This window comes from Pomacea canaliculata, linkage group LG10, assembly GCF_003073045.1.
Source record: "Pomacea canaliculata isolate SZHN2017 linkage group LG10, ASM307304v1, whole genome shotgun sequence".
Taxonomy (NCBI): Eukaryota; Metazoa; Mollusca; class Gastropoda; order Architaenioglossa; family Ampullariidae; genus Pomacea; species Pomacea canaliculata.
In genome coordinates this window covers 6,714,828-6,730,518 of record NC_037599.1, presented here as the reverse complement: position 1 = coordinate 6,730,518, position 15,691 = coordinate 6,714,828, and the positions used below count along the sequence as shown (strand labels likewise).

Genomic DNA, 15,691 nt, shown 5'->3' with positions numbered 1-15,691 from the left:
GCTAGAACCAGGCGCTCAAAAAGGAGAGATACATTGACTAGAGCACTGACAAATAAATGAGGGTTGCACGGTTCTGAAAGTTGTTTTTGAAGGGGGAAATAAAACTAGGGAAAACAAGATCCTAGATAGTAACTAACTCCTCAGGAAAGTATATATGTGATTGAAGTTGGTCAAAAGATATATGTATTAGTTTCGTGGCTTAAAATACTTTCTGCTTCCAGAAATATCTTTTAGCAGCAACAACTCCAAACGCATTGCAGTCCATGGTTTATAAAATTCGTTGTTTGGTTGTTGCAGACAGAACGTGCAGCCCATCTGGCTTGATTTGATTTAAATGTTTTATTCAAATTAAATCAATAGTTACAAGATTTCGAACAAGCAAATCCCTCTTTTCTTCATAGTTCCGCTACTCAGAAATGTAAATATGGATGAGAAGGTAAGAGCGGTGTCCCAGAGGTCTGGAAGAGGAATGAGAAAAGTCCAATAAGCATCGAGAGTTCATCTGACATTTTTACACAGATTCGAAATTTAATCAGACTACTTTGGTTTGATGTGTTTTAGGTGGCTGACTAATCAAACTTATGAGATAATGCCTCGTGATGAAAAAATGCAAAGCAATGAAGCTGCCAGTGAACTTTAATCATTGTGGTGACGTATGAACATCTATCTGATTTCATGTCTCTCTAACAAACTCATTGTCGTTGGTTTAAAGAAGGGTTTCTTTTGTCTAGCAATGGTAGAAATTTTAAAACATCCTGCTGCACCAGTCGAATAGGAACACCCACTGACTTATTCGCATCACCAGTGAACCGCAGCTTCAGTGTCATCTTAGGGAGCTCTGGCAAACTTCCCGGCATGGTATTGTTGTGTTGATCAACAATAACATTCATTTGAATAAATTTTACAGACCGGATAGCAATACCTTCAATCATAGAATATGGTCCTCCAAGATAACCATAGTCAGTGAAGAGAGAGAAAACGATCTCATAAGGATCGCTAACTTGCCAGGTCACCAGAGGGGTCAACTTCCCACGTGACATGACTCTAACAAAGTAGTTATTCAGCAACAGCAGTAATCCTTCACTGTTTACAAAAGCAGGTAAAGACATCTATCTAGGAGTTCAAGAATCGAAGTTCTCGAAAACCAAACAAATGCAATGCAGTATATTAGGGGGAGAGGCGCTAGCAGCACGGTCAACAAAGTTGTCTACAGCAGAGACGGCGCTAGGGGGATGCGGGGCCTTTATTATCTATTTTGTCCGCAATAGTGATAGAAATGTTTTGTTGATTGCTTCCATAAGTAATAAACAACAAGGAAAATACAGCCACCCTCAGTAGCCACACAGTTAAACTCAACCACTCAGCGACGATTGTCAGAGGCACAGCTTTTAACCTGGATAAAATAACTTGCCAGTAAATACACAAGCAACACACACACACACATAAATAGATTTATGTCAAAATCCTTTCAACGACCACAAAATCACAATGTCACAAATATTCACGGATACGAATATTAAGTAGTCCCCCGGAGTTTACTCTCGCCCATGTCATTCGCCCACGTCACGTGACGAAAGTCGACTCTCCAAACAGGACCGATGTAGTTCCCAAGCCCTCGTCCTCTTCTCACTCATCCGGGCTCTGGTGTGTGTCAGGTAAGTGTCCATTAGTTGATGAAGGTAGTGCCATCATCTTACAGTCAGTTGGGTACTGCGGTGTTAAAAACCGCACTTATCGCGGTGGTCGTCCTCTCTCCATCTTGCCCAACCCTCTTTGGAGACAGGTACCCATACCCGACAGCTAAGTTAATTGTCATACGTAAGCTGCGTCACAATGGTATCAAGTGGCTAGTGTGCGTTAGGCTGTCCGCTTCCTCCGAGCAGTTGAAAGTTATGCATATGCATTGTGCATGTGCATGTGAGTGTGCATACGAGCGGAGAAGCCGCCATCCCCTGTTGCCTGTTGCGCCTTCACATGACGAACTGTTCCTGTCGTCTGCCATCACTCCAAGGTGTGAGGCCGGCGTGTTGGATATTCGAGAGAATGGATGTTGGATGTCATCATGAACGCAGTGCACCCCGAGAAATTCTCCCGACGATCAGCCTTGTAAACAAGCGCTACCTTTGGAAGAAACGGGACTTTGAAGGTTTTTACAGTACTTCAAGGCGCATGCAGTGCGCATGCAGTCATGGGATTCAGGGTGGTGTTGAGTTCATCAAAACGACATTCATTCGAGAGAGCTGCCAACGTGTGTCAATATTTGGACATGAGATCATGACCTGTAGCTTTGTCCACAAAGTGAAATTGCTGAAGTTTGAATGACAGCACCTCTTGTGAAAAAGCTACCAGGTTTTTTAGGAGTTTTGTTCCGCTGGTCTTTGGAAGGTCGACTTGTGCAACCGTTTCGCACACCGAGATGTGGCTCCGATGTTTGGCGTAAACAAAGCGGCTCCATCAGAATCGGAATGTGGCCTTCACCTTGTCAAAAAGTACTCTACCTGTGGCTGGATGTCGGGTACGCGGATATGACCTGTATAGTTGGGTAGCTTTATAAAGCACCCTGCCTGTCTGGCTGTCCCCCACACAGTAATTAAACACTGTTAATTCTAAACACTCAAATTGACCTGCTCCTCTCCTTGCAGTTCGTGTTGACGGCCTCGAGTGGCAGACACAGGGAGCCTGGAACTCCTGAAACTCAATAGAACCTTGTTATTGCTGTATCTCACTGTCAGCGCTCGCTTCTTGTGATCACTGAGAGGAAACCAGTGTGTGTGTGCGATTCTTCTTGGTGATTATTATTATTAAATATTCTCGGATATAATTCATGTTCTCGCTGGTGTGTAAAAGCCGGATCCGCTATTACAAGGGTGGAGCTTTTGCACACGGCCCCTCGGTTGAGGTCGTTAAACTTTGACCTCATGGACGTCAGCGACTAGAAGCAATCGCGAAACTGCTAGACGCCAGGTATAGAGTAGGTTCTATTTTGTTCCGCTAGCCACTACTATACAAGTCATGGAGAAGTACACGAGTGACCACAGTCGTGATTCGATGGAAATATTCTCTCTTCTGCATCAATCGTTGGAAGAAAAAAGTTTTCGTTGCAGGTAAGTGTTTATTTTGCCATCTCAGTCGATCCACATCCACTTTGATTTATATGTTAATGAGTCAAAATAGCTCAATGGACAGTGCCCCACTTATCTTGTATGAATCCACAAGAAAATAATTCAAGATTGTCACAGAGGTGTGACATGAGGTTAACGAGTCAGCGCATGTTGAATGATTCACAAAAAAGGTTTGTTTTGTTTGGGTTTTTTTTTAAAGATAGCTGGAAGAGAAAAGGGAAAGATAATATAATTAATCGTCGCCAGCCAACATTTCACTTCCTTGGGAAACACGGCAAGGGAGGGAGAGTGGAGGCTGCGTTTTGCAGGTAAGATGCGTTAATCACATTTGTTTAGAGCTTCGGATTTTTTTGTGACACTTGAATTTTCGTTGTACTTTTATATAGATATGTTTAAGTAATGTTATTTTCTTTGTAACTGTCATAGGCACAGATTTTACCCTGAAGTATTTACCCTGAAGAACATGTATTTGGCCCCAGGAAGGCTGTGGTCGCTCGGGTATGACGCCTGTTCCCCTACATCAGCAGATAAACTAGTAAGACCGACAGCTTCACAACGAGTCGACCCTTTCCATGAGTGTGTGTGGTTGGGTGTTTGTTTTTTTTAATGGGATGCTGCACGTTTGATCTTGAGTAACCATAGTGATAAGCGTGAATATCTCCCATGTTCCATGGCTCTCTGTAACGATGTGTTTAAATTAGTCTCCCACACACTTGACAGTTTTATGGCATCTCGTGTCACGATAAGTCACCCTCGTTAGCGGCAACTGAATATATTCACTTCCTATCCTGCTGATGCTGCTACATCATCATCATCTGACCTCGGTTACTCACGAGTGGCGAGCCCATCACAGGGCCAAGGGGTTGATGGGTGTATGTGGGTCCTCGGGAACTGACCATGGACCGGACGTGAGACACTAAGTAGAGACGATTTTATGACAACCTGTCTTAAATGACCGCCTGTTGTGTCTTGTCTATGACTAGCTTAGGGCATCATTACTTTCCTGCTCCAGATACGGCTTCTTTCCCACCGCTTCAAAATGTTTCGCTTTCTTAGAACAAGTAGAACTTCACATCTGTTAACAACTTTCATTAATGAGGCTTTCCTGAAGTATTAGTCTCTCTCCCTTTCCTCTCTACTCACTCCGGGCATCTGGGATGCACATGTGGACGAGACTGACTGTTGCAACAATGATTTGCTTCATCAGACAACGGACGAAGTTCGTGATCAGACTGTACAACTACGCACATTCCGTGAGAGTGCACTACCTTGTGGCGTCACTACGTCTGTGTCACTCCGTGACGAGCATTGCAAGATCCGGGTTGTCGCCGATACCAACAAGACGGTACGTCACGGTTCACCCTTCAATGCTTCGGGCGTTAGTTATAAGAGGCCGTGAAGGCGGATACCCTTCACCCCGTTAACACCCTCATTCAGTTCACACACTGGGAGCGTGACGAACGTTCTTCCAAAAGTAACATCACTGGCGGGCAGATTTTTTTTTCTAATGACTTAGTAATGTTCACCTCGGGTAGACTTAGTGTCGAATACTTCTTCATATTATCTAGCTAAATACTGCCACCTCCTACTTCTGATTTCGAGATCCACGGGCACAAACAACACCATGCACAGAAAGAGTTTAGTAAGCAGATTCATTCATGGATAGGTTTACGTTGTCAAGGCTACGGCCAGTTGTGGAGATGGAATCCTCCGTTCATGATGTGTGTGTACAAACGTGATGTCACGCCTTTCTCCTCTTCCAGTGCATGGTGATGTTTGCTGGCATCTCGAGAACGGTGTGGAAGCATTCACCCACAATTCGGCAAACAGTAACCAGAAGTAAGAAATAAAGAGCTGCACCCCATTAGCCTTATAACAAGTCAAGGCTCAGGCTACGTTAGACGCCCCGCCCACTCTAAGTGCATGCCGCTCGAGGACCCGCCACGCGATCTGCCTGCTGACGTCACATCCAGGGGGTAGGGGGAGCTTTTCTTTTCATGTGACGACTGCTTTAGGATCTGATGTGACACAGCAACTTCAGGATGTGAAGTGAATGGCTGGTAAGTAGGTTTGCTCTTACTCTACAGTATGTGTATGTATACCTTACAACGTGCATACTCAGGCTCCTGCTCGCTTTGTAAGCAGTCGAGTAGGAGTTGACACACGCGCTTGTATGTATGTCTGTGTGCACAAAACGAAGTCCGAGCGCAGGACTAGCCGATCCTCAACACTAGTAACAACTGCTTAACCGTTGCATCCTCCGGAGATGAGAGGAGAGGGGGACGCAAATAAGATATTACTTCGAGAAAAGATTTTGAGAATTGTACATGAGCGCCAGGATATTTCGTCTTAAATTCTTCGTGTTTTGTCTGTGTGTTTGTCTTCCACCCGCTTTCCGATCCTTGCCTTTACCCACCCCATACACGGAGTTGAAGCCTTCGTTCAAGCTGTTCGTGTGACTGGGTGCAGGCAGTCAAGCGTGAGTATTACACGCATAGGTGATTGTCTTACCAAGGGGCACGCAAGCAGGAAAAGGAGGCGAGTGAAGGAAGAGCCAGGGGTTCTGTAGTCTTGTCGATACGATAAAAGTCGACCTTTGGGGGCCCCGCTATTTTTGTGGCACGGTAGGTCAACCCTGACATTATATACCAATCAAGTGTCAATGGCACGGTATATACTTTATAGCCTACGACAGTCCCCCAGACCCCCGCAAGGCTGCCTCCGTACACTAATGTGGGAACTGCTGTAGGAGGTTCTCCACCAGTTGACGTTGGTTGCTATGGACACCCCGACACACACAATGAAGCCGAGGGGAGATCCTACTCCTAAACCCTAACCCACTCATTACCCTGACTACTGACGTGGCAGTAGGACCAGCGTTTGCTGCTAACAGCTGGAGTAGTTTGAAAATTCTCTTGTTACGAACTACTCAAGGTAAGGGGCTGCTATTGTTACATTCAAAAGCGGAATAAATTCTCTATGGTTTCATGCCTTGACACTTTATTGTCGTATAATGTCAGGGTTGACCTGCCGCGCCTGTAAAACGTGTCATGGCGTCTGTTCTCCGAAAGTTGCGAAATTCTGTGTCAAAAGCTTGAACTTTCTTTCACTCTTGCTGGCTCTCGTGCACGCACATCCTAGAACAGGCCCATGCAACACCCACGAGGTGTTTGTCAAAAGGGGGAGAGGCGCTAGCAGCACGGTCGACAGAGTTGTCTACAGCAGAGACGGCGCTAGGGGGATGCTGGGCATTGGACAAATATTTGGAAGTCGGTACACCATCGTACATACCTGTTAGCGCAGGGCCCCTGTCTATCACCCCTGCTCCCCCCTTTCCCTGACGTCACCTCTGTTTACAGTGACCTTTCGTGTGGATGCTTGCTGAGAGGTCAGTAGGTCAGCCTCTGTTCACCCCATGATGCTCGTCGGCCAGTTCATCCTGTCGACCTCAAGTGTGTCCGGAAAGACATTACTGTCGGCCTTATTTCCGAACCGAAAGGCTTGGGCCATCCAGACGGGGTTAAAGGTCTCAAGGTGAACGTGCTTTCTACACACTCGCTGGTCTTCAAGGCAGGGTTTGTGGAGTAGTTCCCTTAGTGCACGTGATTGTTTTTTAATGTTGTGTGCAGACAGTTGCATTCTCTGACACAGGGGTCGGGAACCTCCGGCCCTTCGGCCTACGATATCATTTGGTCTGACCCGGCGAGGGCAGCCGCAGGGAGCACTTTTCGTAGCAAATAAATTTCTTAAGTGACTCATAATAATAAGGTTAATTTTAAGAGACAAGCAAGGAGCGTCCATTGCAGGACACGTAGGACTATTTTGGAGAATCATGTCTGTATGTGACCTTCGCCCCACGTCGACAGTAAACCATTTCCGGTTTGATGTGGCTGTTGATATGTGTAGCGTTCTTCTACTATGTTGGCTGTTACAATAATTTTTTTTTAAAATGATCGTCGACATTGCTGTGTACCTCAGTGTACAGTTCAAGTCTAACACTATCCTTCTATGGATTTCGAAAGGATGAGCAAATAAAGAAGAAAAATTCGTTTGGGTATATTAGTTTATTTATGCATATGCATGCATGTCTGTGTGTGTGGCAAGTCTGTAGACACTTTGTAAATACTGTACCATGAAGAAGGTTGTGTACTAAATATTCCCGATGGTGATGATATTATAAGTAGTAGTAATGTTCTTTTCACAGCAATAGAAAATTGTGCATTAAGGAAAATGCTTTGATACTGTATTCTGTAGGAACTTTCTAATATAAACATATTTTACAGACTCCAAGCACTTGTTTCCCTAAGCTTTAGTAATTTTAGTGAGGAGAAAATGAATACCATCACTAACCTCAACTGTGTAAGAAATTCCAGTTTTTATGTACGATACGTAGCACTCAGCAACCAAAATCCATCTTGATCCATCGGGTCAGCCCATACATTCAAAAGTACATTTTTTAAAAAAATTTAACAACTTGTAAATTTTTATCATTGTCGTCATTATAATCATCATTATCATGTGATGACAGTACTTCCTCAACCCCTCAGTTTCCGTCTGAAAAAATTCTCTCCTCTTACTCAAGATAGGGTCCGTTTGGTTGACCTGTTGACTCCTGGCGTGTGACCCCCATTGTCCCTTTTTTTCTCTTCACAAACGCCCCAGATGAGAAAAAAAGGAGGTTAACGCGCGCAGTCAGACGAACATCCTATGCTAGAGCGTACAGTCAGACGAACAGCTTCACCATTCAATAACGTTGACTGGTCACGCTCTCAGACGGCGCGCCGCACGTGCCCGCACACCCAAGCGCAGGAGCAGCAGGAGGTGTTGGGGTAGAGAGGAGGCAGAACAGCGTGTGCGACTACTTTTTTCCTGTTTATGTGTTTGTGAGAGATAGAGAGGTCGTCAACAACCAGGTTATTGTGCAGTGTAAATGGAGGCCGCTGTTGATGCTGTTGTTGTGGCTTTTTTACGGTGCGTCGTGAGTCCTGGTCCTTTCCCACCGCATCGCACCTGTTTGTGTCGGCGTTGGTGTTTCTGTCACCTGTTTGTATCAGAACTGATGTTTCTATTACCTGACTTTGTCACACATTCTAGTCTTCTATTTGTTTGCTCTCATCTCTACCTTTGATCGTGTATCTGTTTTGACTAGCAAGACCGCCACACTTCTGCCCCTCATTGTCTGTCATTGTCTTCAGCACTGAGCTGCCCCAACTGTCTCAGGTTCTAAACTTTTCACAGCACCGTGTCACAGGCACTAGTCCTCCTGAAGCCTGGCCCTCCTCCCTAAGAGCTGTTTGTGCAGAATGTGAACTACAAACAGTTTGTGTTCTGCTAATTAGCACAAGGGTCACATGCTCACTGCTGTTGTCCACTTCTGACTCAAAGAGTTCCAATTATTGCACTATCAAGCTCATTAAGCTTTCATGCATCGCTGTTTACAACACGTTAATGAGGGAGGCGGTGCATTGTCGCCAGCAAGTGTAGATTGTTGTCCATGCCTGCCTGCAAGTGTGTGGTGCAAGTCGCGATAAGAAAGAAACTACAGCTTTGTACTGGCTGACCCCCATCTTTAAGTTGTTTAATCTGACACCCAGTATATGTCTGTGTTGCAGATGACTTGAAACTTGCGCCTTTTCCTATGCTCTTCACACCGATAACCGGAGTGATGAGGACTCAGCCACGTTTCATCAAGCTGAGTTCCTCCTCATGCTGGTTGCCCTCCATCTCAGTTGTGGAGATGTCGCCGGCAGGACCAAACGCCAGGCCGTTGACTTCGTCATGAACGCTCCACCGCTTGGCGCCAACAACTCCTTCGACAGTTCCTTCGGTCCCTGGGGTTGCCTGGCGGAGGCTGTTTGCCAGGGACAACCGTGCCAGAACGGAGGCACCTGTCTGTTCAACGCCAGCAACTGCACCTTCACCTGTCAGTGCGCAGACGGCTCCCTCAGCGACACCTTGTGCCAGAATGTGAGTGGCCCGACCTCGACAGGCCCAGTGGACGAGAAAGACTGTTATCAAAACGGACAGATCGTGTGCCGGCACGGCCGGTGTGCTGGGAAACCTCCATTTGTCTACTGCGATTGTGATGATGGATGGACCGGTGAGTTTTGTGAAAAAGAGTGCAGCCTGAGGTGCGACAACGGGGGGAGGTGTAACGTGGACGCCGAGACTAAAGGGCAGTACTGCAACTGCATCTACCCCTGGAGGGGGAAGACGTGCAGCGACACACCTCCACCAGTCAAAGGTGGGCTTACTTCGCTTACTTAGCCGCAATGTTAGTAGAATATTAAAGTTTGAAATTGGAAATTTCTTGTCATGTCTTTGTTTTTTGTTTTTTTTCGGGTGGTTTTAGCTTTATTTGGTTATCAGTTTTGTTTACTTATATATTATACGTATATATCTTTGCAGTATTCAGGTTTGTGAGCTGTCTTAATGGGAATGCCGGACATACTTGTTTTTAATGACTTTTTAACGTTTTTTTTATTTTTTCCTCACCGCTGTTTTTTCCTCACTCTTTTGTTCCTCAAACTAAAGGTGTAGAAAAAAATGCTGTATCCTTTTAGAATGGTATAACACGGATATCCTTTAGCGCCTAATATGCTCGAAACATGTCTATGGAAATTCGTCAGCGTGAAAGACAACTAAAACTCGAAATCCCTGAGCGCCGATGATACCTGGAACTTGTCTGTGGCTTTTATTGGCTTTAGTGTTGAGGTAACTCGAGAGCGTTCCTTTTGAAACTCTTATGCCCACACCTATGCGAGGATCTGACTCCCTGCTGTTTCTCAACAAGAACTCGTCTCTTATTTTACTTTGTGTATACTAGATGTTGACTTCAAGTCTGCTTGTTGATCTCCTCAGCATCGACAGATTACATGAATTAAAACAACATATACAATCCCAGTACAAACGAGAATGAAACACAGGACAGATGAAACGACTACACACCTTTCCAGACAAGTATACAAGTATACTGAGGACGGTTATTTTTGTGTGTGTATGTGTGATACCAGTCATAGCAACTACAAATGACAGTGGGAACCCCTGTCACGTTCCTTTTCTTTTCTTCTTTTTTTTTTTTTTTTTTCTTGTTTTTCTTCCTTCTATGCGAATAACCTTGACCTCTTTTAATCAGAACACGACACCTGTCTTTTGAATTTTTCTGGAAGTACACGGTTAGTTTTTATGTTATCACCTAGATTTGTATAAAGGTAGGCTTCTACATCAACACAGTATTGTTGACTTAGTATTGTACATGCAACTATTCGTCAACACTTAGACGTATGTCCAGCTGTCAATTATCAGTCTGTAAAAACTTCAATAACCTAAAGACTGAGACCAACCGACTTATTAATAATGTCATTTTTCTTCTTACAATCCAAACACTCAAGCTATTATCGGGTCTGAAGTACCGACGTGTACGGTGCACAACATCAACGGCTGAATCGGCCTGTAAATAAATTGTAGCCTCGACATGAATGCCATTCTGGCCGGACACTAGTTGCTCTCTTGTGCTAGACTGTGGCTCTTGATTGTGTCGGTGATTGTGGCTCATGTTACAATGATTGTGTCCCTTGTCACAGTGATTGTGTCCCCTGTCACAATGATTGTGGCCCTTGTCACAGTGATTGTGTCCCCTGTCACAATGATTGTGTCCCTTGTGTGTGCAGACGCTACGTGGTCGTACTGGCTGTCTGGCGGCCTGGTGGTGGCCTTCGTTGTCATAACAGTGATGTTCGTGCTCCTGACTGTTTTCATGTGGCGCCGTCGCTTCGTCCTCATCATGAAGGTCGTCTTCTACTTTCTGCCCTACGAAGACAATGGTGGGTGAAATGTGCTCAGCAGCCAACTTCTTTATGTGACTTTTCTTATGACCTTTGCTTACGACTTAGAAGTTGTATGTCTTCAGGTCGCAATGAATAATTAGGAAATCACAGACCGTCAGCTGCTCCTGCAAGTAACTTGTAAGAGTGTAAATGGATTAAGTTAAGGAAACTTACACAACTTACTGATCCCTTTAAACAGGTCAAGGTGCTAATTTATAACAAAGACTGTGACCTGTTTATAGTTCATATTCATCATCCCAACCAGAGCCTCTTCATGGGCTAGTATGACTGCTAGTGTGTTCCGCATGTGAAAGGCGGCGCTAGCCCGCAGAAGCACATGTGTGCAGGCATGTTGTTTTTGTTCTTGATAATTTAGAAGTGAGTAAGAACGTCTTCACCATTTTGAAATTCTGCATGCCGACATCATCAAAAGAAAAATGAATCCTCTCGCTGCAGATGGCAAACTGTTTGACGCCTTCGTGTCGTATCGCTCCTGCCCGAGGACCTGGAGTTTGTCTACGGAATGCTGTACCCGCGCCTTGAGCAGGATCTCAAGTTCAAGCTCTGCCTGCATGAAAGAGATTTTCTACCGGGGAAAGTGAGTCCTTCCCTGAGAGACCCACTGTCCTTTCCTTGCTCTGTCCTCTCTCATTCCTCCATCTCTTGGATCATCAATTTATCCGTTGAATGCTGCAGGGTGGAATGATAATGGGAGTACTGACCGGCGATAACAGAATTAAGGCTTATATTACTAGCCCCTACTCTGCCTTATGTCTAGGCTGCTATACATATATATGGAGAGAGAGAGTCATTCCCATCATGCATGCTATTTCCGTTGACATTTCTCATTCCCGATGAGCTTTATGTTCTGTTTGTTACCTGTCTCTTTTTTTCTTTTTCTTTTTTTTTTTTTTGAGGGGACCTTAGCCTTAATCCCATGAAATTATTCGTTGCATTATTCTAACCCTACTCTTGTTTATGATTTTTTTTTTTTTTTTTTTTTTTTTTTTTTTGCAGCAATCGCCAACAATATCCTCTGGGCAGTCGAAAACAGCCGTCGGACAATACTAGTTCTTTCCCCAAATTACCTGCAGAGCGAATGGACAAGGTAACTGTTCACCTGAATTCTGTCATTTCACACTATTTTGTTTACCTCCTTATCGTGCCGTTTTCCTCAGTTTGAATGACCCGATAAGTTAATATAACAAACCCAAAGTTGATTCATTTCATTCCTTTAATACAGAGTAAACAAACATGTTTGTCAGCTGGGTGAACGGCTAATGTTAAAAAGACCTTTTTTTTAAAAATAAAAATTGTCGTCGATGTGTATGTAGCAAGGGAGAGCAGCCATGTTTGTTGCCTATCTGCTGTGCTTGTACCTGATTATTTCCCTTGTAGTGTTTGACGCTCCCTTCCAAGCGACGCCTGCTTATTGTGAACGAAATCATGAATTTGCTTTAAACATAGAAAAAGCTCAGCTTCCTTTTATTCGTATGGTGTGTTGATGGAGATACATCTGAGTGCGTGCTTGTATTGTTATAGAAAATAAGGATAAGGGCGAAACGACCTTACGTATGTCTAAATCATCAGTTCATGGCTCCTGGCCTTTCTGACAAGTTTACATCACACAACACTTTATACTAGATCTTGACATCCGATCTCTCTCACAGGTTCGAGTATCAGCAGGCGCAGCAGGAGATGCTGAAGAGGAAGCAGAAAATCATCCCCATCATGTTTCAGGACGTCAGCGACCACTTGGACGCCATGGACAAGACCCTGAAGACCATCCTTCAGTCCGTCACCTACCTGGACCTGCCGAAAGCGGCCTCCGACCAGCAACGCCTGGAGAAGTTCTGGAAGCGCCTGCAGCTGTCCATGCCGAAGAAGAAGGACTCCTCGGACAGCACGTACACCTTAAACAGCAGACAGGATACCCCTAGTAATATCCCTGCTTCGGACCTAATCTTGGGACCGAAAACTTCGTCTGATAAAGTTTCCGCCATCTCCGATGGAAGCGTCCATTTGGATCCCTCCCTGTTTGGTCGCAGTGCTATAAAAGGACAGGAGAAAGATAACAACGTACAGCTGGTCAGTCTTCGCTTCATCCAGGCTGGATGGACCATGGAGAGCGACACATGCCGAGGAGAACTGGAGGCAATCGCGAGGGCTCACGAGCGTACGCTGGACGGTATAATCTGAGACACCATAACAGGAGATTCTTTCATCAGAGATACCTCAAACTGAGACACGTTGATCCAATACATGTCGATCTTAGTAGCTTTCTACCAGTCATTTTGCGACTTTCTGGTCTAAGTCGACTTGAGATATTATTTTGAGAGTTTTTTTATCCGAGATATTTTGTGATCGGAGATGCATTTATATGAGATATTTTGAGACGTTTTGAAAGAGAAGCGTAAAGGGATTTTGATAAGAGGGCACACTGACTCCAGATATTTGAATCTGAGATGTTTGGCACGCCGGGACCCACGTGCTGGCGATAGTCTCAGTTGTTTCTGGCCACACATCAACACACACAGGTCTGTGACATAATATCTTGCAATGCTGAAGATTTGCTGATGTATTATATTTTTACAAAGCTCATTTCTAATTTCACATTTCGCATCCATTTTGCTCATTTCTGTATTCATTTTCATGCATTTTTATGCATTGAACTCGTGGTAACTTCTTTTCACCGATAATTGCAATCGTCATCATCCGCGATATAGATTTTGGTTTGCAGGCCATCGAAGAACCGTTAAACCATTTTGATTGATGACATCCTTAGAAAATGTCAGAGGATTCTACTATGAAGATTTTACATAACCAATGCCTCTGTCCTCTCTAAACCCCCCCCCCCCAACTCCCTCTTTCCCGAGTTTACCCGGCAATACTCTCTTCATCGGTGCTACAAACAACACAGAGGTATTGTAAGAGGAAGATGTGTGTTTCCCTTGCTGATCTCCCTCCTCTCCGGTGATTTGTATGAATTGACCAAATCCTACAAATAATCATCATTTTTACTTGTTGCCTATAATTTGATATCATTGTCCAATTAGCTCCTGTGAATGTGACAGCACAAAGTCGATTATATTTGTCTTGCTGGTCAAACATGTTGAACTGTTTTGGTATTCAGCTGGGTTTCAGCACCTTCTGTACTCAAAACTATAAGAACATTTTTTAAAAATAACGAATACTCTATTAGTGATATTTAGCTTGATGTTCATTCTATTCATTTTTTCTTCCTGGAATGCTGATACTGTGAATCTGAGATTAAAGCAACTTTATTATGATATAATTTATCTTTTTATATATTCAATGATTTGGAGACCTGAGTAAATGAATTCCTGAAAGTCATTTGTGCGATCGTTTATCTTTGCATGTCTTGTACAGCGTTTGTAACCGGTTTTGACAAATACACAGGATGAAATATGCTATGGATGAGGGCGCCAGTGTTGATGTCGAGAGCTCATTTACATTGTGAATAAGATGGACTCACAATCCAAACACGATGACGGGGATAGCGAAGATCGGAAACAACACTACCTTATACGGCGACGTGTTAGATAAATAGTAAATGTGTAGAAGTAAAGGGGGAAAGGGAACAGGACTAGCATATCTGCCTCAATCTATGGGAATAACTCGTTACGGAGACGAGGCCAGGACCTAACATCCATATGCTCGTTGTTGTGGAATGTCGGTCGTGCTTGCGTGCCCGTGTGTGTGTGTGTAGACCGTGAAGTCCGTGCATTACATGGGTGAGTGAAATAACCACATTCCTGACTGTCAGACAGCTGACGAGGCTAGAGGCATGTCCTGTGTCGAGAACCTAGGAATCAATCGCTGTAGTTTTTTGCGATTTCTTGCTTAGTCAAGGAATCTCCTTCGGGGGTTGAAAGGTGGGAGGTGTAGTTGAAAGACTTCGCTGAGGAACAGGGAAGTTTCCCTTCTGTGTTTGCTGCACGAGATGTCTGTGTGGGCCAGAGCAACTAGAAACAACATAATTCACCTATTCGAGGACCATCGTATCAGAAACGGGAGTAATTTCCTGAGTACTTGCATCTGTGTGTCCGTTTACTGTGTAGGGGAGATCATTACTCGTTGCGATACAGCGAGAAATAACTTTTGCGTAGTAAGTTGTGAGCGTACGTTTCTGGACATTACGAGTACCATGAAGAAATATTGGCACACGGATTTACATCATGGAACAGTAAACCCAGCAATCATGGTAAGTTGTGCTTTGACCTTTATTTGATAATTTTAGAAAAACTTTTAAATTTAAGTTTCAGTGTGTCGGTTCCAGTAAGGAGAGATAATGACATTCTCCGAACTGTAAATAAAGGGCCAAAAACCTTCCATCTCGGGAAAGGAGCTAGATGCATCCCTGGTAGCGCCGAGACGGTCGGTGACAAAACGTTAGAGCCTGTCACCATCAGTGAGGGTTTGGTGTCCTGGGTTCATCTCTCGTCTCCGGCACGCTTTTTTTCTCTGCATGTGGCATCTGTTTACAGGGCTGGCTGCCTTGCCTTGACATAGCCTTAGCTGCTGGCTCGGGGTAAAACACCAAACCGTTAACGCCGGTGTTGATTATCGTCTGAAATCGTTCATTGGTCTCGTGTCCTCTTGTAATGTGTTGTGATTTTTGCTAAATGTTCCTTTTAGGTTCAAGATAAAAGCAACATTTTACGCCATCATCAAAGAAGGACACGTTATTGCACGTGCAGGTATCTTTGAGATGTGGGTCTG

General features: G+C 44.4%; 1 protein-coding gene across 3 annotated transcripts; it reads left to right on the top strand.

The window, feature by feature from the left end:
* The first annotated feature begins 2,899 nt into the window (after positions 1-2,899).
* LOC112573950 lies at positions 2,900-14,243 on the top strand. 3 transcript variants are annotated; one of them, XM_025254667.1, is made up of 8 exons: positions 2,901-3,104; positions 3,322-3,430; positions 3,549-3,657; positions 8,735-9,366; positions 10,793-10,945; positions 11,405-11,546; positions 11,966-12,056; positions 12,619-14,243. In XM_025254667.1, exons 4-8 carry the CDS (start codon positions 8,829-8,831, stop codon positions 12,886-12,888), a joined length of 1,194 nt encoding a protein of 397 aa, XP_025110452.1. In that variant the 5' UTR covers positions 2,901-3,104; positions 3,322-3,430; positions 3,549-3,657; positions 8,735-8,828; the 3' UTR covers positions 12,889-14,243. The 3 variants fall into 3 exon arrangements, with proteins under 3 accessions (XP_025110454.1, XP_025110452.1, XP_025110451.1); XM_025254669.1 differs by lacking the exon at positions 3,549-3,657 and having other exon boundaries at positions 2,900-3,104; XM_025254666.1 differs by lacking the exons at positions 2,901-3,104; positions 3,322-3,430; positions 3,549-3,657 and adding an exon at positions 4,556-5,182.
* The last annotated feature ends 1,448 nt before the right edge of the window (positions 14,244-15,691 follow it).